The sequence below is a fragment of the Haliotis cracherodii genome, unplaced genomic scaffold (genome assembly GCF_022045235.1).
Source record: "Haliotis cracherodii isolate W230 unplaced genomic scaffold, xgHalCrac1.p SCAF_2, whole genome shotgun sequence".
Taxonomy (NCBI): Eukaryota; Metazoa; Mollusca; class Gastropoda; order Lepetellida; family Haliotidae; genus Haliotis; species Haliotis cracherodii.
The window spans coordinates 20729004-20753449 of record NW_027266275.1 but is presented as its reverse complement, the minus strand read 5'-3'; the positions used below and the strand labels follow the sequence as shown (position 1 = coordinate 20753449).

At 41.9% G+C, this 24446-nt stretch overlaps 1 protein-coding gene across 2 annotated transcripts in view; it reads right to left on the bottom strand.

Moving 5' to 3' along the window:
- The window catches only part of LOC139467402 (extracellular serine/threonine protein CG31145-like), a 91988-nt gene that overhangs the window by 4504 nt on the left and 63038 nt on the right, over nucleotides 1–24446 (bottom strand). For both annotated transcript variants that reach the window (XM_071248954.1, XM_071248955.1), the window contains exons 3-8: nucleotides 16200–16318; nucleotides 5939–6017; nucleotides 4145–4237; nucleotides 2452–2564; nucleotides 1317–1607; nucleotides 304–385 (exon numbers count right to left, since the gene is read on the bottom strand). In XM_071248954.1, the coding sequence (XP_071105055.1) occupies nucleotides 304–385; nucleotides 1317–1607; nucleotides 2452–2564; nucleotides 4145–4237; nucleotides 5939–6017; nucleotides 16200–16318 (777 nt within the window). The remainder of the gene's footprint in view (nucleotides 1–303; nucleotides 386–1316; nucleotides 1608–2451; nucleotides 2565–4144; nucleotides 4238–5938; nucleotides 6018–16199; nucleotides 16319–24446) is intronic.

The window sequence follows — 24446 nt, the reverse complement described above, 5'->3', positions numbered from 1 at the left end:
ATCATGAGCATCGATCTACACAACTGGAATACGATGACATGCAACAACCAAGTCAGCAGCCTGACCACCCAATCCCGTTAGTCGCCTCTTACGACAATCATAGACGCTTTTTACGGCAAGCATGGGTTGCTGAAGACCTCTTCTACCCCGGCTCTTCACCGGTCCTATGTCATAAAGAAAAGTCATATTTACCACATCATTCATTCATTCAGGAGTGCGTAATATAGACAATATTCTGTTAAAAACAACAAATGTTTTATCCTCCAGAAGTGATAGCAAAGTTTCATTCTTATTTCTACTTACGATCTCCCATTGTCAAGGTGCATGAGGAAAGTCTCATTGCCGAAGTCCAGAAACGTCTCATAATGATGCCTGTCCATGTTGCCTGGTAACCATTTAAAACATATTATCATTTCTGTGTCCTATGCCTCGCACCAGTAATATGCCATCCGAGCAAAGCCCACAATAAAGTAATTGTTCTTGTGCGAGTTGCCCTTGAATGGCGATATAGTAATACAACCAGCACACAGTAGCTCATTAACAACAGTCCACAATCAGGATTGGGTTTAATGTACATTCTAACCATAGTAAAGAAAGACAAATCTTTATGTCCGTGATTTATACATAACTAATCAAACACGCGGTTGACAACTTGGGCCCCAGGCGCCGCAATACGCTGTGCAGAGTTGCGTCCCATGGGTATGGCAGGAAGCTAATACATGGTTTCACCAAAGTGATAAATGTGACTTGCATCACGTGGGGCTTTCCTCCCACACCAAGCGGATATAAATGAATTTTTGTTCACAGTGGCGAAATTTAATAGGTCTGGGACGGGTAACTCGAGTACTCGGATCGGGTGGGTCCTGAGTTAGAACCGGATACTCACAGGACTACCCGGACCCGTGGTTAGTCACGAGATATATTGTTTAATGACAAAAGCTCACTATAGCTCAGTGGTTACACTACAAGTCGCTAATGTTCGCATTTCTTTCTGACGATGCAAACATTCCTTTTGACTTGTATATGTTTGAGTAAAGATAATTCCTTAAGTTAACTTCAGTGAACGCATGATCTGATTGTTTGACACATGTATCTAAATAGTCTTAGCCAGGGCTGCGGTAAAACAATTACCAATCAGACATTTTGTTCCCAACTCTTGAGACGTGCAGTGGGTACCCTGGTAGGGACGGGTAATTGGGGGTACCCGGGTAGTAAATTTGGACTCGTCCCAGCATTAGGCGAAAACCTCACTCACTCCATTATATTTTACAGAATTGGACTTCAAGTGAGTGTAAGGTTGGACATGTTCACTGTACCTGTAAGAAAGTCGAACACTGTTATATCCATGAGATCCAGGAGCCGACGACCAGAGTTGTAGGGAGGGCGACTCCTCACCTTGTCGCACAAATCATCGTAAACTTCCCAGTATGCTTTGCGGTGCTTGCTGTACGACCGTTTCCATGGGTTCCGCCATGTTTTTCTTGGTGCTATTTTTTCTGGCGGAAGGAATGTTGCGAGCGACGCCTCCGAGGTGTCTGGGTTGCCGCAGATGGCGTGGGTCGTGTCACAGTAGTAGGAACACGTGCCGTGGAAACACACGTTGCCCGCTGAAACAGAGCCATTGGTAAAGTCACATCTCACATCACATCAGGAACATCTTTCTTGGGAACTATTTTCTTGGACCCAAAAGAATATTTATACAGTAAATTACGGTTATAACGAACACGCTTATAACGAACTGGCGGATATAACGAATAGGTTTTTAGTTCCCTGCCATTTGCTGTATATATGCTGTAAATATGCTTATAACGAATTACGGTTATAACGAACAAGAATTTGTGGTCTCTTTGAGTTCGCTATAACCGTAATTTACTGTAGTATTGTGATCCACATTCACAAGAAATATGGTGGAACTCGGATAAGTCGAAATGAATTGATGGACAGGTCAGTTTAAAACGTGTCACCGTGTCACCGTACCCAGATGGTATGGATCGTTACTCATGGTATCAATCACTGGTTTGTCTGGTCCAGAGTCGATTGTTGTTGAGTGTGGCGTTAAACAACTTGAATTGGAGAAAAAGACCAACAGAGACTTTCAACTTCCAATCAAGGTCACGATTACTGATAGGTGGGGACATGTGATAGTCACGTGAATAATGAAACTAGTTCCAATATGGATTCTTTGACATTGATTTCACTGTAACAATCCCGGGGGGGGGGGGGGGGGGGGGGGGGGTGGGGGTGGGGTGGGGGGGTGGAGGGGGGGCTGAAATTTAAGACGTTAGGTACTAGTCCACCATATAGTATCGCGTAACAAAGTATGTTGTCCGATGTGATGGTCACGTGAACTCGTCAGTCTGGCATGGGCTCCTTCCAAGGCTGGCGAGGGTGAGTTATGGGCCTGAGTGGCATTATTCCAACAAACTGATTACCGCATTACAAGAATCTCACCTGGGGAATAGAAGAAGGTCTTGACCAGTTTGTGGTCAGCGAAGCGTTTGATGTCGTGGGTCATGTTGATCTTGCGACCGGCCGTCGGGGGCACTCGGTGAAAACCTAGCAGCCTGAAGCGACACAATCATATTTTAAATGAGCCACTTCGATATCAAGTTCATGCACCTGTAATAAGAGGGTCATCACTTTTCTCGTGTACTTCAGTCAGTTGATTTATGTGTCACGTGGTTTTGGTTAATATTCTTTCACATGCATCAGTCGACTTGCCTGAAAAAACAGCTTTGTTTAATTTATTTTATTTACTTCTATACCTGTTTCTTGTGTCAAAGGACAAACAATTTATCTTGTCAACATTTGCTTTGGGCGATATACGTTATGTCAACAATATTATTAACGTTTCTCTGCCTTCCATGTATCCAGTAGGCGATTATTGCTGTTGGTATACAATTGTGGAATGCCTTATTTATGATTAACCCGCGAAGATTCGGGTCAGAATAGGTCTTCACCAACCCATGCTTTCCGTAAAAGGTGACTATGCTTGTCGTAAGAGGCGACTAACGGGATCGGGTGGTCAGGCTCGCTGACTTGGTTGATGCATGTCATCGATCCCATTGCGTGGATCGATGCTCATGATGTCAATCACTGGGTTGTCTGGTCCAGACTCGGTCATTTACAGACCGCCGTCATATAGCTCGAATATTGTTGAGTGCGGCGTTAAACAACAAACAAACAAACAAACAACAAACAAATATGATTAACCTTGCAGATGCAACTACGGAAATAGTGAGTTGGATTACAACACCGCCACATGTACACCTTGGGCGGTGAGGTGAAATGGGGTTTATGTGATTCCCACTCCGACATAGTGGACTCCGATCCCACCAGTCCTTGTTTATCCCCAGGCAGGGTAACAACAATAACCATAATTTATCGTCTTTTGTATGTATGATGGTGCTGGGGGTTGTACACGATCTTCCGCTCTCCAGGCAGACGCTCTACCACAAGAGGTGAGGTGAAATGGGGTTTTACGTCGCGCCCAAGATTATTGCACTTATATAGCGACGTGCATGTACGTGTGTGTGTTTGTGTGGCTGCTTGTACTAGTCCGGACTGATGCCGATTTATAGTGCTAGCTCATGCTAGATACCATGCCGCAGTTTAACATGAATACCCCACTCAGACACAGTATACTGACTCCGAGCCGACCAGTCCTTGTAGCCCCTTAATGCCGAGCGCCAGACAGGATAACAACAAGTACCATCTTTTAACGTCTTTTGGTATGACGCGGTCGGGGATCGACCAGTAGACCACGGAGGCGGTGCTCTACCACTAGACAACGGAGGCAGTTGTACAAGTAGTAGTGGTAGTAGAAGTGACTTAAAGTAACTTATATGTTGAATAGCTTTTCTGAAGAAGTAAAATTCGAGGACTCTGGAACTGTGAGAGGCTTCAGACTTGTGACTTTCCACTGACTTGTTGATAAACGACATAAATGTCACCTGACAAAAACAATCACCTTGGCGAACACTGCTTGTAACAAATTACAATTTTCATCAAATACTGAACTGGTTTAGGTGACAGGTCACGTGTTAAGTCTGGACCATTATGCTGTCACTACAAAATGAACTATTAGTTCACTCAGAGTTTATTAGTTTATGATGGCAATCTGTCAATCACGTTGTGGACACACCTGTCTAAATTGAAGGCAGCTATCTCAGCGTTATGGCGCTCAAAGTCCACAAAGTAGAAATGGTCCGGAGGCGTCTCATATGTCCGTGGAAACCTGCATGGGACAAAAGTCAGATGTTAGTTCAGCTATAGGGGCTTGGACACGAGTCTGTCCATTTGTGTTGAACATACGTCACACCGATTGTCCTGATTGTGTCCTGTGTATAGCCCATGGGTCACAAATCGGGCGAATGTTCAGCCAGCAGCGAAGGTGAGGTTAAATGGGGTTTAACGCCGCGTCCAAGATTATTGCCCTTTTATAGCGACGTACATGCACGTGCATGTGTGTATGGTTGCTTGTAACAGTCCGGACTAATGACGATTTTTAGTGCTAGCTCACTGAGATATCATGCCGCAGTTCAACATGAATACCCCACTCAGATACAGTATATTTCACATGAAAACCCCACTCAGACACAGTATTCTGACTCCCAGTCGACCAGTCCTTGTTTTATCCCCTTAATACCGAGCGCAAGACAGGGTAACAACAAGTGCCATCTTTTAACGTCTTTTGGTATGACGCGGACGGGGCTCGAATCCCGGTCATTCCCTCTCCGGGCGGACGCTCTATCACTAGGCCACGGAGGCGGTCCTCAGCCAGCAGTGAATACCCGGGGCACCTTGGCTTGTGTATACTCCCCAGGGAGATGAATTTAAAATGAGAGCATTGACCAGGGTAATAATATAATGTAGCTCTGTGAGCACGGCGCATTACAGTAGTAGTAGTAGTAGTAGTAGTAGTAGTAGTAGTAGTAGTAGTTCACCTCTCTGTGTAGACACAGTTAGGTGTCCGACTCATGGGTGATTGTTTGAGATTGATTGTACCGTAGAGATCTATATATTACGAAAATTATCCTGAACCTTCATGCAAAAGAAAGTATACACTTCCAAATTGGATTTGACTAAAATCTTTACAAACGCCGATACAATGTGAACGTAAGGTCCAAATCACACCTATGTACCCGTTTCAAGTAAATCGCCATCGAATTCCCATTTCTTATTTGTTTCATTTTTAACCATAACAAAACATGGGCGTATACTTTCTTTTACCCGGCGGTTTCTAAGATGAGATAGCGTCCCTGGTCCTGACAAAGTCCTTTTAAGCACTTTAGTCGTAAATTGCCACTCCGCTTGTCTCCAACTGGTGATAACTCGACATCGTTTCGAGATTTTGCTGTCACGTGATTGCTTGGTAACATATTACATTACTGGACTGAAAACACGTGAAGATCTGGGTTAGAACTGGTCTTCATCAACCCATGGTTGTCGTAAGAGGCGTGATCAAGATCGCTGACTTGGTTAATGCATGTCATCGTATCCCAATTGCGTAGATATCTGTATAGTATGTCAATCACTAGATTGTCTGGTCCAGACTCGATTAGTTACCGACCGCCGTCATATAGCTGGAATATTGCTGAGTGCGGCATAAAACAACAAACAATCAAACAAACTGTAAATGAGGTGGATGAGTTTGATTAAGTCTTCAGAACAAATAATTACAAGTATGTGAGGACTCTATATGAGGAAGAGTGTTTCAGATAGTGAAAATCTTATAAGGCGATTATTTAGCTAGACATTTTCCAAGCAACTTCTTATTTCAAACAACCCAGTCACTGTTCACAAAATTCGGAGGTTTTATCGACAAATTAGTCTTATTCATAAGCCTAAAGAGGTGTCGTACAATATCTGTCCATGTCGCGCACACAATTTCACTAATGGGATTTTATGGCGCTTCTATAGTTTTCTCTCTGCTCACCTTCTTGGTTTGAATAACGCCTGTCCCTCGTCAGAGTAGGTCATGATCAGCTTCAGCTGGGTGCCACCCTCCTTTTGCTCTGTGGAGGAGAAATGCACAATATACACACTGTATGAAATACAAATGTACTAGAAATAATATCAATATGTATTGTTTACACTAACGTACATGGAAGGTTTCATCTCAGTCATATGGGACCCGTGAAGATTCCGGGGTAGAATAGGTCTTCAGCAACCCATGCTTTCCGTAAAAGGTGACTATGCTTGTCGTAAAAGGCGACTAACGGGATCGGGTGGTCAGGCTCGCTAACCTGGTTGATGCATGTCATCGATCCCAATTGCGTGGATAGATGCTCATAATATCATTCACTGGATTGTCCAGACTCGATTATTTACAGACCGCCGTCATATAGCTGGAATATTGCTGAGTGCGGCGTTAAACAACAAACCAACCAACCAACCAACCAGTCAGTCATATGGACTGTGATTGAATTACTGACTATGGAGATTTCTCCGTCTTGTACGATGATCTCGTTATCTATTGCTACAAGTAATTATCCAAAGAGATAAGGACGTGCCTTGTTTCACACTGGCCCAGACTGAACAGGCTAGTCGTAGAAGCAATGGGTGTACCCACGAGGCGCCGTTTTATATTCATTCCATATTTTAAGTTGTTCATTATTGATGTTATTATATCAGTAACTGTTATTGCCGGGTAATTTCGAGTTGTTATTAATATTAATTAACAATAAATGTCACAAATATTTGTTTATTTAACAAACCCGATTATATGTTATATGGATAAAATTGGTGACTTAAATACATGTAATTTGCGATCTCTAAAATGCAATGGCTTCCATATTTTGTATTCGAATTTGTGCTGCCACGAATCAATATTGATTATTTAATAATGCCCGAAAGGGAATCATCCTTCCCTCGACAGTGTATCTGCGTGTAGTTGAACCTAGTCTGTCCTTGGACAGAAACCCTCTCTTGTTGGGACTCCTGGGAAATGAAACTGCCGGGCAAAAGAAAGTATACACCCATGTTTAATGATTGTATACAATGATACAAATCAGCGGTAATTATTCGATGGTGATGTGTTTGCTACTGGTATCTTAATTGCATTTTGGACCTTAAGTTTGCAGTGTTTCGGCGACTGTTTTCAGTCTAGTTACGTTTGTTATTTTTGGTCAAATCCAATCTTTAGGTGTATACTTCTTTTGTCCGACACTGTATGTGGAATGTATTCAATAATTCCCATAATAAAACCATCTTTTCCTCGACAGTGTGGCTGCGTTTAGTTGAACCTAGGTTGTCGTTAGACAGAATTTCCAGAGGAAATGGAATAGAATTCACCGATGGAAAGAATGGTTGAGCGTCGATCGTACCTCAAGGATGGTCAACAAAAAGATCAACCTCGGAAAGATGGATGTATACTGTTCAGTTTTGCCAGGCCATCGTCCAATTGCTCTCAGTTGGTTCATGTTGGAGCAGTCTAGTGCTCTTAATTCACGCTATTCAACACTTTTCCCTGTCTGGTCAACAAATGTTACCTCACTGTCCCTGTACGTGTGTCTGCACCCAGATGCACAAACTGTGTCAATCGGTGGACACATGTGTCAAGATTCTGTCTCGTCCGCTCTTTCGAGAAATGCAACAGAACGCACCTGCGCCAGTCCAGCCACTGAAGCCATGAAGTGCGTCTGTATTTTCTGCATCACGAACAACCAGATTGAGTACGAGAGTAGATCATTTATTTGAAGACGCTCTCATTTGAACAAAAAAAAGCCGTAAGATGGATCTTTGAAAGGATATAATTTGAGGAGAGGAATTAGCTCTCGGTCGAAATAGAAAGTGCGCAGCTGGTTCAGAAAACCAGTTATCTCTTTGAGGGGGCTCGGTTACCAGCACGGCGACCAGATGACGGCATAAACACGACGACAATACACCTGATAGGGGCAGTGTGCTGAAGTGGGGTTCAAGAGTTGGGATGCGGTTAAGTTGTTATTCATTTATTTTGTATTTATTTGTTCTTAACGTTAAGTTTATTAAAATTTTATTCTAATTCGTCCGACAAGCAGAATTGCAAAATGAAACTATTCAAGACCAAAAACACTTTCAAATGTCCCCCGAGATGACACTTTAGAAATAGTTAGATGACACATGGTAGCCTTACAATTTAAAAAATAAATTCTTTAATATGATACGACACTGAGTGCAAGGTACTGGTTTTCATAATAAAAGAACCTGCTTCAGACGCAACTGGTATTGTTAAGGCGACTGAACCATGCAACAGTCTCCCGCCTGGCGGCAGACAAGCTCGGGGCATCCTTCTATTTAAAAAGAGATGTCGCTACACAAAACCTGTCCGCCTTCATGCCTCAGACAGTTTCATGTAGCCGCGCAAGGTGCGGAGACCCTCTGTGCCAACATTCTCTCATGTTGCATTCAATGTAACACTTCAAAAGCGAAATCCTTGGACAAATGCTTTGAAGTTTGGCGTAGAATGTTTTCAACATTTTCGAGGCGTCTACTAGATTTATCTTCTCAAGAGCAATATTTAATAATCAAAAGCACATTATGTACAAATTCAAATTGAAACGTGGCGTTTAGAGATTCAACTGTGATCTTAGGCTTGGTTCGACACAAACGTTTTTCGCACATACTTTGAGTGAGTGAGTATGATTTTAAGCCGCTTTATACAGATTTAGAATAAGAACCGAACTTCTTTTCGAGACAAACGTGTTGCGAGAAAGAGAACCCTGTGTGAATAAAAATGTAAAGAGGTGCAATTATAATGTGAATTATGTTATTTCAACACAAATGGGTTTCGAGAAAAGAAAATGGTAAAATATAAAAATTGTCTTTTATATCTAATAGAAATGAGCCTCGACAACCTCATCCTGTTTTGGACATGCCAGACAAGGGACTCGCATCGGACCTTTTGGATACTTTCCTAGAAAGCCAGAGAGAGTATTATGCCATCAGATGTAGCAGAGGTCCTTCGTTACCTAGACACGTTACAAGAAAGTCGACATGATCCAGATCAAAGTGATGGAGAAAGATGTAGGAGGAGACACTTCGTGATGGCGACTCCCTATCATCCTAAGTTAAGTCATCAGTTAAGTGAACATTTCAGAAAAAAATCAAGTGCCGGATAAACATCTTATTCACACGAAGACCGCCTCCGTGGTCTTGTGGGAGAGCGTCCGCCCGGAGAGCGGAAGGTCCGGGGTTCGATCCCCGGCCGCGTCATACCAAAAGACGTTAAAAGATGGTACTTGTTGTTACCCTGTCTGGCGCTCGGCATTAAGGGGCTAAAACAAGGACTGGTCGGCTCGGAGTCAGTATACTGTGTCTGAGTGGGGTATTCATGTTAAACTGCGGCATGGTATCTCAGTGAGCTAGCACTATAAATCGGCATTAGTCCGGACTAGTACAAGCAGCCACACAAACACACACACGTACATGCACGTCGCTATATAAGTGCAATAATCTTGGACGCGACGTTAAACCCCATTTCACCTCAGCTTATTCACACGATGATGTCACCAGTTCATCTTTAGTCGTGACGATGATTAAGCAAGAAAACATAAGTCATATCAAAGTTATTCATTTCTTGAAAACCACAATTCTTTATTCATGCCAAGAGTAGATGGTCACAAAAACAAGTTCTGGCAACTTTACCACGTGACTTCATGTCGGGACGTTAAAATGTCACCAAGTTTATCAGCCTACAGATGTTCTTCAGAAAGTCTCGTAAGTCTCGCAAAGCCGAGCGTTGATATGTGACATATTTAGTTCCCCTATTTCTTATACGTGTCACCTAGGGAAGAAAACACAAGAAAAATGTGCATACTCGCGTTGTATAACTTTAACATCACGGACATGTGACGACGAAACGAGAATTCTGAAATATTATGAAAAAATGATTTATGAAGAAAGAAATATCCTAATGCTGCTGTGAAAAACATGAATCGTAGTACATGTATAAATGTGAATTAATAAAACAGGATATGAAACTACGACAGCCGGCTATGGCTGGAATAAAACAGATGTCACTCACTTCCGGTCTTACATAAGCAATATCCGGTCTCGTTCCTGTACCTGCTTGTGCTGTACAGTAATTGTTTTCAGATAATGGATTGAATATTCAAATACATGTGTTGCTGATGATAACAAGATTTGACATTTCAGATAGCGGCAATATACATATGACGTGGCAAAGTGAGGCGATATAGTTTCCGTTGCTATTGCCAACATAGGGTGAGTTGATTAAGTGACGGCTCTGTCGATGATTTATGAAATATTCATAACAACCAAGTTCGGAATCCATATCAGAATATTTATTACACCATGCGGATTTGTAAAGTAAGGATTTTGTCTGGATGTCCCTTATTTGCCAGTTGAATTGACTACACTTTTAACTAATGGTTCAGTCTTAGTACAGTATGAGTTGAGATGTCTGGGGATGGGGCGGATATTGGGTTCAGTCTTGGTATGGAGCGGAGATTGGGTTTAGTCTTGGTGTGGAGCGGAGATTGGGTTCAGTCTCGTATGGAGCGGAGATTAGGTTCAGTTTTGGTGACGGGCGGAGATTGGGTTCAGTCTTATATGGAGCGGAGACTGGTTTCAGTCTTGGTGTGAAGCAGAGATTGGGTGAATTGTGTACAGCCTTGGTATGAAGCGGAGATTGGGTTCAGTCTTGTATGGAGCGGAGATTGGGTTCAGTCTTGTATGGAGCGGAGATTGGATTCAGTCTTGTATGGAGCGGAGATTGGGTTCATTCTTGGTGTGGAGCGGAGATTGGGTTTAGTCTTGTATGGAGCGGAGATTGGATTCAGTCTTGTATGGAGCGGAGATTGGGTTCAGTCTTTGTGTGGAGCGGAGATTGGGTTTAGTCTTGTATGGAGCGGAGATTGGGTTCAGTCTTGTATGGAGTGGAGATTGGTTTCAGTCTTGGTGTGGAGCGGAGATTGGGTGAATTGTGTACAACCTGGGTATGAAGCGGAGATTGGGTTCAGTCTTGGTGTGGAGCGGAGATTGGGTTTAGTCTTGGTGTGGAGCGGAGATTTGGTTCAGTCTTGTATGGAGCGGAGGTTGGGTTCAGTCTTGGTGTGGAGCAGAGATTGGGTTCAGTCGTGGTGTGGAGCGGAGATTGCGTTCAGTTTTGTATGGAGCGGAGATTGGGTTCAGTCTTGTATGGAGCGGAGATTGGGTTCAGTCTTGTATGGAGCGGAGATTGGGTTCAGTCTTGGTGTGAAGCAGAGATTGGGTGAATTGTGTACAGTCTGGGTATGATTGGTTGGTTTGTTGTTTTACGCCGCAATCAGCAATATCTGGGTATGAAGCGGAGACTGGTTTCCGTCTTGGTGTGAAGCAGAGATTGGGTGAATTGTGTACAATCTGGGTATGGAGCGGAGATGCCATACAGAGTGGAGCCAGGACTAAATAGAAAGAGACTGGGAAAATAGAAAACGACTTGTTCATTGTTGCACTGCAAGTCGCGGCTTGTTCCCAGCCTGTTATGTGATAGAGTCAGCTGAAAGGAACGCAATAATGGACACTGCAACGCCAAGTCGTCGAAACGATAAAGTTAGATACAATCTGACATTTTCTAACAATGGAGGGACCGTCATTATTGTAGCTGGAGATGTTAAAGATGAGGTCACGGGATTGCATGAACTACAAGTGCGCATGTCAGAACTGATTATTTTAGAACGTGCCACAAAGAATCAAAAATGGCATGTCGCGGGAGCGCAGAATGTCAAATGACGTCATTCGGACGGTTCAAACTACGACAGGGTGGCGTTCATCTTATTTTTTTAGTGATGGCCCAAACATACGGAGATGGCGTTATCAAAAATTGGTCGACATTGAAATGAGGGTGAGCTTGAACAGTATTTAAGTGATATATCGGTGCGTGAGCTTCTAGCTGGAGAACACCAAACTTACCCAAAAGGAAAACAACGAGCATGAATGTAATACTGAGAGACAAGCGGACTCTACAGCGAATTTAACCGCCTTTCACCAATGGATCCCCCCTGCCCGGGAAAACATAAAAGAAATGAGACAACTTGAAACCTTATTCCATCGGAAGAGATTGAGATTTCTACTGAACTGCTTCATCGGTTTCATACGCATATGCCAGATTAACTAAAGCAATATTTAAGAATATGGTCCTTAACTTTTTAACCGTTCATAGTTACTGTGCTGGTACGAAGAAATGTCAGACCAACAGATGTAGATGTTTCCAGGCTAAGCTGCTTTGTAACTCAAGGTGCCACTCAAGTCTGACATGTGCCAACAAAAACTAAATTGTTCTTGTTTGTTAAGTGTATATCCTATGTTTGATGTAGCATTGTTTTAATTACAGTGAAGACTAATTGTTAAGTGAAAGGTATTTGTTATCATGTCAAATAAATTTGTCTTCTCATATTTATTTTTTTATCCAGTTTGACAATATAAGAGCCTCAAAAGTAATTTCAGGGAATATGTCTAAAAAAATTGATGTTAAATCAGGGAATATGTATAATACCTGAAAATTTTAGGGATTATTTATATTCCTTAAGTGAAGCGACATTAAATATATTCCCTGAACATTTCAGGGATTATACATATTCCCTGATTATACATATTCCCTGTAATATATATATTTACTAACAAAGGATTTGAAAAGATATCATACACAAACCATGTTTTTCCCTTAACATTTATTTAAAAAATAAGTTAAAGGAACCTCTGTGTCCCAGTTTATCCGTACGTATTATCAATATGTATTGCAACTTATTTTAAAACTATCAAACAGGCACATTAAATCGTAACCAAATTATTAATGCACTCATGTGTACCATTTGGAAACTTGGAGTAGCGATCTCATTTCTTGTTTAAAGTATGACAAGGGTTTCAACAATCAAATGTCAATCTAATTCAAATATAATGATCCTGACACAACAATTAGCTTGTCTGCAGAGGAAACGTTAAGTTCAAATGAATCGACCACACAACTAAAAATAACGCAGTTTTTAACTCCCCCCCAAGTTCTCCCCGTGGTGTGAGAAGGCAAACAAATCCCTTCATATTTGGAGGCAACAAAACGCAAACAAAATTCACGGAGTATGAAATTGGCGGCAGTTCGCTTCTTGCCACGTCACAAAGGATAACGTACTCCCTCGTAGTTGATTCTTTGCGACGTTTTCAATATTGCGTTTCCTTTCACGGGTTTACTATTTGCGCTTTCGCTATGGAAACACTTCCAGGAACTCTTTTGTTGTGGAGGCTGTCATTGCCTGGAGTATTGTACCTTAACATTTGTCTGGTACGTCTGTTGTTAGGTTTGCAACGGTTTACATGTCATGGATTAACTTGAGTAGCGATGTCTGGGTATTCATGTCCCCTCAAGTTTGTCTCATAATCACACGTTTCTCGTCAGATCAAACGAATTTGGGTGCAATTTTACCATCAAATTTACAAATTTAGGAAATAACATATCAACTGGAGACTGATTTGAGAAAATATTACTCTCATTAACACAGTTGTCGGCAGTTAGAAGATTTGCATTCGTGCCAAGTTTCGCCTCGGTGATAGAGACGCGGACTGGGTGAACTCAGGGAATGTCAATGACAAAATTGAAAATATCCCAAACAAAATATAATTCAGTTTCAAATAAAATAAACTAACTACACAATGGTATGCTTCCAGTACAAATACGAAGAAATAATGTCACAAAAATATCCATGACGTCTTTAAGTCTAAATATGGTCATAATGTGTTCTCTTTGAGTGACCACTCCCTAAAGTACCAATGTAAAAACAGAATACTTAAAAAAATGTTGGACATTTATAAAAAAAAAAAAATGCGTATAAAAATGCTTCCTCATCATCGCTCACGATGTACACTCAGTTTCAAATATCTTTTTTCTTTCTTCTATAATGTGTTCATTTACCAGACAAAATTGTCACAATTCATTTATTCACTGGTATTCATTTCTCAAATATATAAAACGTCAAGGCCAGAAAAAATCAGTCTTGATATTCTTCCTTAACAGATTCCATTGGTCAAAGAATCAAAATAGGAGTGAATATAATATGAATGGATCACTGAAAATTAGTGATGACAGCAGATGTTCGCGAAAAGGGTAAGCATGTCCTGCCTACCGGTCATTCATTGATCAGTTTTATACCTTTCTATATTATTTATTCATTCATCTCATCATTTAGCAAACTATTTATCTTTTAAATATGAATTAATTTATTTGCCAAATAATACCACATGCAACGTAATCAGTCAAACTGCATGAAAACATCAAGAAGGTAAAGGCCGTTTTCGCAACAATCTAAGCCACATGTTCAGCATGTGAGCCAGGTTCGTGAAACGGGATCCCTCTCTCCAACAGCATGGGCCAGTGTTCTTATCTCATTAAGAATAGACACATTCTCATACTCATGAACCCTCTCAGCCGCAGCAGGCCCGGGCTTTTCTGTTCCGATGCACTCCCGAACCAACCGCGGCACTACCCATTATCTCAGTGAGAATCACGAATACAGACACGTCCGGGGTACATATTAGAACATTGTTCGGGTTAGGAAAACATTATAGACAAGATCGCGGGGCTTGGTATACAAATAAACAGGAGCAGTGATCTGAGCCATGTTACAAATTTGAAAGGAGAATTTTCCGAATTCTGTTCGGGAGATTCGATTTGAGACAGTATAGGTTAAAGGCATGTCGCTTTGATGTCCTCTGGTGTTAGTTTTTGATGACTACATTCTGACCGAAATCTAAAGAAAAATCCGTTTTTATCCTTTCTGAAGGGCTATTGATGCAGTGTCTGTTTATTTGTTGTTTAACACCGTACTCAGAAATATTCAGAGTCGTATCGAAGCAAGATTCGCAGAGTGAGTGAGTGAGTTAATATCATTTTAAGCTGCGTCAGCATCTGTATTACTTCATAACGATGGCCTTTATTTGTTTATTTGTGGTTTAACGCCCCACAATATTGCCGCTACATGACAGCGAATTGTATATAATCGAGTCTGGACCAGTAAATCCAGTGACTGATATTATGAGCAACTGTATTATGATGCCGTCTGGTAACTATGACACACAATCAACCAATTCACCATGCATGACTATCCGATCTTCTTAAGATCAGGGTGCGGTACGGTAGCCTAGTGTGAAGCCTATTTCTGGTGTCCCCCGCCGTGATATTGCTGGAGTATTGCTAAAAGCGGCGTAAATCCACACTCACCCTTAAGAACAGCATAGGTTACTAGGAACGAATTTTAACCCGGAATCCTCACGAGGGATATGAAATGACGTAATATAGTGAGTGTGTGGATGAGTGAGTTTAACGCCGCTTTGAACAGTATTCCAGTCATATCATGACGTGATAGTGTCCAGTGTGGTTGGTCGTTAGTTATTAGGAAAGATTTTAGCCTTGGTGTTTCAAGTGATATCTCTATCACATAACAGTCTGTGTCAGGCGTAACGTATTTCAGAGGTCTTTAACTGGGTTCACTACACTCACCCTCTGTTGGCAACGTACCTGGTTTTGGTTTGTTGTGTAACGCCGCACTCAGCAATATTCCAGCTGTATGTCTGTAAATAATCGAGTCTGGACCATACAATCCAGTGATTTACAACATGAGCATCGATCCACGCAATTGGGATCGATGACATGCATCGACCAAGTCAGCGAACCTGACCACCCGATCCCGTTAGTCGCCTCTTACGACAAGCATAGTCGCCTTTTTCGGCAAGCATGGGTTGCTGAAGACCTATTCTGACCCGGATCTTTGCGGGTTAATCATAAATAAGGCATTCCACAATTGTATACCAACAGCAATAATCGCCTACTGGATAGTACAACTGTATCGGGTGTTTTATACTCATTTTAAATATGGTATGAAGTACCACTTTAAAACTAACGCCACATCGATAGCAACCATGTCGGGACCGGATCGCGATCCATATCTTGTAAGATCGCGATACGAAGGTGCAACCAGATTCGTGGGGATGCTATTTTGTAAGCGCGTTTTATAAGTGTAAACCTCAAATTGTTTTGTACGTGTTTCCATACGACAGTGTCCAATATGTAATCAGTATTTGTATCAGTCGTCAGTCTCCAACTATTTTTCCATACCTATCAACGTGCCATACTTTGATTGCACGCCTGTCCACACTCGATAGTCAGATCCATGTACGTTTTAGCTGTGACCGACAGTGTGAAGTTTAATCAACGACATCAGAGTACTTACCAACATCGACGACGGGGAGCGTGGCGAGGTCCTTGAGCAGGTCGTCAATGTAGTGGTCGTCCTGGCTGTAGAGACCGTACTGGTGTATCCCCATGTGGAAGCGCTCCCAGTTCGTCACTCTGGAGGGGAGAAACAACGTTTATAATAAAAGAGAAAACAGTTTGCATTTATGAGGAAGCGAGTGAGTGAGTAAGTTGAGCTTCATTGGGTTTGATGCTGCGTTATCTTTAATAATGTTTATGTGGTAGGGAAGCCCAAGGTACGAGCAACTTTGTTACAGAGCTGACATACCAAGAGTCATAATCTGTGAGAATCCAGAATTCAAACCCGTAATCCATGGATCCTGGCACATCTAAGAGACGCAACTCTGCACTTTAGACTTGGTGCCATCCCTGCCTCCAACGCCTCTCTGAACAAATTTTCAGTTCATAATCGGGGCCAATCTGGGATTCGAACCCACGACCAGTAGGATCCTGGTACTGCTAAGGGACGCAACTTTATGATTTATGAACCAATTTTAGTTTTTTACCATGCACCTATTATACGCAATAAAATAAAATATAACAAAGGTAAATCATATTCATTTATCAATAGTTAAATGTATTACATTTATTCGTGTTTGACGAGCATGGGGTCGGTTATCACTTTAAAAGTAAATGGCATTCATACGTGTTTTCATGGGCATGCAAAATAATGTATCGAGTCAATGGTGATACAAAAATCTTCTATCTGTCAATCGAGTCCATGTTAATGTAAGATGATCAATAGCATCTGCCACTCAAGTCAATGAAAATGAAAAATCATGCCACGCGAATCTGCCAATGATTATTCAAATAAATAAAAGCGACAAAGTCCTTTCCATATTCATAAGTAATATTCTTTGTACGATTCCGACCATACCATAAGCAGGTGTTTATGAATCACTATAAAATACCGATGATACCAGGTGAACATCTAACCCGTCACAAACACATGCAAAGGAAAGCCAATTGTTTATCTGAAGATCCTGTCCCACCGGGGCACCCACCACAAACACAGACACTGATTATTCAAAGGAAGTAATGGAATCTGCCACTAGATTAAATGATTATGCAACATATTTCCACAAATCTGCAACTCGAGCCAACAACTGTTCAAAGGAGTTAATCGAAATTTGCTAATAGAGTCAATGAAAACGCAAAACAATACCACTGCTACTCTATCTGCTACTCGAGTAATTGATAAACGAAATATAATGAATCGTATCTGCTACTCAAGTAATTGAAAAAATGAAATACAATGCATCGTATCTGCTACTCGAGTAATTGAAAAATGAAACACAATGCAACAAATCTGCTTCTCGAGAAATTGAAAAATGAAACACAATGCATCAAATCTGCTTCTCCAGTAATTGAAAAATATGAAATACATTGCATCGTATCTGCTACTCGAGTAATTGAAAAATGATATACAACGCATCGTATCAGCTACTCTCGTAATTGAAAAATGAAATACAATGCATCCAATGTATTACTCGAGTAACTGAAAAACGAAATACTGAGCATCGAATCTGCCAACAAGAAGTGCAGCGCTAGCTATGCATACTTAGGAACAGAATTTCACATCGCACCTGAACTGCCTCATCACACAGTATTGTCAGGTAACGTGTCAAGATGTGGCAACTCATGTTACAATAGTGTTTTGTAATACCACAAATCAGCATGTCGGAATGCACCATGATGTTATTTAGTCCTCACCCATATAAGAGACAAGACAAATACACAAATCACACTTCTACCACGAAGACTCAATAATCAAACCTTCCTTTGGCTAATTGGGTTGGTAAAGAACACAGTTCTCTTCGCCATTTCAACATGTGAAATGTCTATCTATTCCACATTTCAATCACTCAAATTCCCTGTCTTCTGCAAGCAGTCTTTTCTTGATACACCCCAAACGAACACGTTTACAAGGAGACGTCGGCGAAATTAGGGTACTTAAAAATCAGAGATGGAACATGTAAAGTATTAAACTGTTTTCGAGTCAATCTTCATCAAATACATTGCCGACATCTTTCTCGAAATGGCGACAAAATAAGCCTGAGCGGCAAGCTCGAGTTTTTGCCTGGTATCTGCGCATGGGATAGAATTAGGGTAATACGCCGAGAAGATGAAGCACATGAGAAGATAATTACACAGGAGCCTCCACCTGTTAATTACATCATTATATACAGGAATGATCCTCGCAGACGAAGAGATTCATATTCATTTCATCATATCTGCTCGCCATGCTCGGATAGCCCACAGAATGACGACCTACCAGACTGTAGGCTGCAGAGGTCGCCGTGACATGCCATCAGAAAACATGAGGGCGGCACCACCCAATGTGGGAGTCTTATCGAAGAAGTCATTAGGAGCACTCTAAATGATATTCCATGACTGTTTTATTTTGAGTGAAGGGTGGGGCGTGGCAGTGTGTGACGTGGGGGTGTTGGTGAGGGTGAGGGTTGGGCGTGGTAGTGTGTGACGTGGGGGTGTTGGTGAGGGTGAGGGTTGGGCGTGGCGGTGTGTGACGTGGGGGTGTTAGTGAGGGTGAGGGTTGGGCGTGGCAGTGTGTGACGTGGGGGTGTTGGTGAGGGTTGGGCGTGGCAGTGTGTGACGTGGGGGTGTTTGTGAGGGTGAGGGTGGGGCGTGGCAGTGTGTGAGGTGGGGGTGTTGGTGAGGGTGAGGGTTGGGCGTGGCAGTGTGTGACGTGGGGCTGTTAGTGAGGGTGAGGGTTGGGCGTGGCGGTGTGTGACGTGGGGGTGTTAGTGAGGGTGAGTGTTGGGCGTGGCAGTGTGTGACGTGGGGGTGTTGGTGAGGGTGAGGGTTGGGCGTGGCAGTGTGTGACGTGGGGGTGTTGGTGAGGGTGAGGGTTGGGCGTGGCAGTGTGTGGGGGTGAGGGTTTGGCGTGGCGGAGTTTGATGTTGGGGTGTTGGTGAGGGTGAAAATTGGGGTTGGCGGTGTGTTATGTGGGGTTGAGGGTGAGGGTTGGGCGTGGCGGTGTGCGACGTGGAGGATGAGGTTGAGGTGAGGGTGAGGTGAGGGTTGGGCGTGGCGGTGTGTGATGTTGGTGAGGCTTGGGGTTGGCGGTGTGTGATTGGGGTTGAGGGTGAGGGTTTAGCGTGGCGGTGTGCGATGTGGAGGAGGAGGTTGAGGTGGGGGTGTGATGCGTGAGACAGAGGAGAAGGGTGTGGACAGTGACTATATAGATACCGTGAAAAGGTTAAATCGCAATCAGCTAAACAGCACACCGATGTAGGCTACTGATAATATACCACCTCAGATGAAAGGGACGTTGAGTGACTACACTACGTTTGGCAACGTTTCAAATCCATAATGTTCGACAGACATAACCACTGGGGAAACGAATACTTCTACATACAACCACCTCATGCTACTGCCAATTGTCATATCTACTCAAAAGATGTTAAAGAACACACGATTCCTTCAAATTACAATTGTTAATTTGTCATGGTATCTTTAACTTCCTTTGAGTAGTATATATACAACTATGCATCCTTAAGACCATCAACTGAATGATATTATTTGAACAGAGTACTTACTATCGCACAACAAGGACGTTTTTCATATACTAATCACAAGAGACCTACATCAACATTTATTATTGTCATACATACCCCCCAAAAAATTGCTGAAAGCTGGTATAAAAATGCACCTTGATAGACATCTTATACTTTTTTCAACCTTTCCATTAATGTTCACTTTAAAAGATCCCAACCACGCCCGTTTCACATAATAACACCGTACTATAATAAAAAGTACAGTTTGATCTCGTGTTACTCAGGATACGCCCTTGCTTAATGCATAAATCGTCCCGTCTAAATACCCTACTGGTCCAGGAGACAGACAATAGTCTACCCCACTGCTACCCAAAACAAACACAACCTCATTGTATATTACCACAACGCAAACACACGAAGAACGTGTCCTTTTAAACAGGCTGTACTACACCCATACAACTGCACGGAGCGGTTTTCATTAAAACTATTATCAGATATAAATGGACAAAGATAGGCATCGCTTCACATTCAAGAAATTCTAAGACACGTTCTCCCCCTGTTTGTTAGTTTGGGAGCGCTGTGGCCTTAAAAGGAATAACTCATGTCTAAAACATGAAAAACAGTGACACAGCATATCACCTTGAGTTACTCCACGCTGACCCATTTTCACATGGGTCATTTCTCTCAGGAATATGTGTGTGGTGGCAGGGTAAACGTTGCACGTAGAAATTGTAAGTGATAAAAAAATATGAATACATGTATATATAAAAACAACAACTGAGAGTTCACTAAGGACTATCTACACGAGCAGAATATTAAAAAAACAAATATTAAGAATGGGATATGCGAAGAAAATAGAAGAAAATCTGGAATAACTATTAACATGACAGGGGAATATCAAAATATATATTGAACTTAGCGTGTTTAGTTCAAGGTCGTTTATCTCGTACTATACACAACGTGCCTCGTTATAACATCACAACCTTAGTACATGTCAAACCCGGTACATATACTGGTATATAACACGTCCTTCAATGCCAACTTGTGATACGTCCTTGATAGGAATTATCCATCTATTGCAAGGCAATAATTGACTTTATAAAACGACTTTAATATTGCATGTAATCAGCCTACCGTTAAAATTACAAATTAGCTGTAACAAAGCAAGGCTTTGACCCAACAAAATTAGACTGGTACAGACAGTACACATTTCTTACACACTAATGATTGGGAAACTCACATGACATAACTGGCAACAAACATGTGTGTGACATCTAATTCCAGGTCCATGATTGGATACGCCTTCGCAAGTTAGATACTTTGTGAAACCATTCGATATAGAAATCTATGTTTGTTTGTTGTAATTTAGTAGTCTGCGTATTCCCGGAACTTGCTAAATAGGTGACTATATTTTGATTATTCTCTGACGTTGACATTCTATATATTTGATAGAGCATGATATTGGTGATTGTGCAGTGCAGATTGTCTCTGGGCTGCTTTTTATCATATTTTTATTAAGATAATTCAACATTAAAGGTTTTTTTCACAGGAAAACTGTTCAAAGCGGCGCTAAATCCACTAACTCACAGTTCCACAAAAAGATCGAAGCGCTGCGACTGTTTTAAGTCTATGTTAAAGAATGGGGTGCCGTTTGGAACGGTACCCTCGTCTTGGAGCCTTTACCTTGCAGCCTTTATGGTTTAACCCGATGTTTTAGTGCTTATTTCCGTTAAAATGTGTTTGAATCCTTGGATGGGTTTAATTCATTCGTCTCTTTGTGGCCGTCGAACAAAGAAGGGAGACAGTGTCAGGGCTGTTTGATTCAACGATTAAGATTTCTAAAATCGATACCTTTCTGGCAAGTTAAATAAGTGCTCGCTGTATTCATTGTGTTTCTAAACCACGATAAAACACTCATCCTGGAGCCCATGAGACTAATTTATGCACTATCATTTCAGACATTATTAATTATATCAATAAATTAATAAATTCAACGTAAAACGACACAAGTTTAATTTTAAAATCCATACAACAATCGTCAGCACTGCAACTCAAACATGTTCTGCCCTACAGATCAGTTCACGAAGTCCTTCTGTAACAATGAAAGCAGCTAACAATACCCGATACTATTGTCAACATACAATGTCAGCCACGTTAAACTCCACCCATGTGTATCAAACATAATTGAACATATGGTTGGTGAAGATCACTGTGTGTGACTGGATTGTTGTCAACGAAGATTAACTGTTACCGGTTAATGAAAGCAGTCCATGAGTATATAGGATCCGTGTCCATAAATATTGACTAATACAAAACAGGGCCCGTGTCTACGAAGATTACCTGATACAAAACAGGGTCCGTGTCTACGAAGATTGCCTAATTTACAACAGGGCCCGTGTCTACGAAGATTGCCTAATTCATAACAAGGTCCATGTCTACGAAGATGGCCTAACAAAAAACAGGGTCCGTGTCTACGAAGATTGACTAATACAAAACAGGGTCCGTGTCTACGAAGATGGCCTAACACAAAGCAGGGTCCGTGTCTACGAAGATTGACTAATACAGAACAGGGATCGTGTCAAAGAAGATGGCCTTATACAAAACAAGGGTCGTATCATCGCCATAGGGCCCGTATTAACGAAGATGGCCAACTACAAAAGCTGCACAGGTGAAGTTTAAACTATCGTTCTGGCACAGGGAAAGCTCAGGCGATCGTTCTGGCACAGGAAAAGCTGCACAGGTAAAGCTCAAACGATCGTTCAAGCACAGCTAAACACACTTGATCGTTTTGACAGCGGTAAACAAATGAGATGGGAATAAAACAGGTAAAACCGGTTCTGAGTGGTTCCACAAAGTAATCTTAGCGTTATGTCAGCCGAAGGTCAGTGTCGAAATATGTAACTACGAAGCAGGATCTTAATCGGCAGCGGAATGAGGAAACGGACCGCATAGTTTGTTTGTTGTTCAACAACACTCAATACGCAATATTCGAGCTACATGATGGCGGCCTGCAATCATCGAGTCTGGACCAGACAATACAGTGATTGATACTGTGAAGAACGATCCACACCGTCAGGATACGATGACACGGAATCAGCCACGTCACCGAACCTGACCACCCGATCCATTTCACCGCCTCTTTCTACCAGCATAAGTTGTTGGGGACCTCGTCTAACCTGGAATCCCCACAGACTACTTAGGAAAAGGAATAGGCAGGAAATCATTGCCACAAGTTGCATTTCACCATCCCTACTTATATATATGACAACCGCCCCCCTCCCCCTCAAACAACAGAAACAAACAGCTCTGTCAAACGCCACCCCCACCCCCATCTAATTCGCTACCTAATCCACGCATCACCAGACACGCCGGAGATGGACTTAGACTAATCTGTAATTTGGATAGAAACAAACAACATCATTCAAGCTGAAAAGGAGCCCCAGTGAGATAGGAGATTCAGGCCTGAACCTGTGGAAAATCTAGACTTACATCATTTAGGACTATAACATTACAGTAAGGGCTGGGCAGAGGGAAATAATATGGTTTAAGAAACTGTGAGACAGACTACGGTTTCCACTGCTGTGAGTTATAAAACATGTACGACACTGCAGTTCGTGGAGAAAAACGATGCTGCAAAGTGGATTCCCTGTCTGATCCCCTCGTTTCACGCAGATTCAAACAATTATATCTTGGTCTCTGAACATGGTTTCACAAAGTGCATTCATTTTCCCAATCATCTGCTTCACGTATTGCCAAACTTAGTTTAGGATGTCATTGTTGCAGTCGCGAATAAAAACGTATACCTACTCAAAATAGTGGATGCGAGTTAGTTGGGTTTAACGCAGTTGGAAAAGTATTGCAGTTATATCACGGCGTGTCAGCTTAATGTGGGAGGAAAGCCCGAAGTGATGCAGTTCTCAGACGTTTACCACTTTAGTAAAATCCACGAGAACTGGCATGGTGCTAAAAATGTAGAAATCGTGATTCAAATCATTGGTTCCTGGTCCACGTAAGGGACGCAACTCTGATGTGCGAATTTCGGTTCCTTGGACGACTGGGGCAGCCATGCTCCCCATAGTCGATGTAGGTACAACTAGAAATATTCATAGTTTTGTTTCCATGTTAGCGTCCGGGAAAAGGGAATATTCTCCACTTTTTCATTTCAACAAATCTCACTGGTTTTTACTTTGTTTGTAATACATTATAGGATAGCCGAAACTTTGTTCGTTAGAAAACATTTGTGGACCAACACAGTTAAAAAAGACTACGACGTTTATCTAACGCAATCACTACAATAATGAAGTTAAAGAACACATTTTTCCATAGCAAGACATTACAGTAAACTACGTTTTAACGAATACGCTTATACCGAACTGACGGATATGACGAACTGTTTTAGGGTGCCTTCCATGTCCTGTTTATAGTATGTGCCTACAACGAACTCGATTATAACGAACTAACATTAATGGTCCCTTTTAGTTCGCTATAACCGTAGATTACTGTATATGTTTTAAGGAGGGGTGATATAAAGTGTGTACGTATGTAAGCTCACTCGTGTAAAAATAATAACCAGTTCACTGAGCAACCTCGACCCTTATCTAACGCAATGACTACAATAATGAACCTAAAGAACACATTTTTTCCACAAGACTACAGTTAATCTGTCATGGACACCCGGGCGTTCTGTAACTTATTATGAGTAGTAG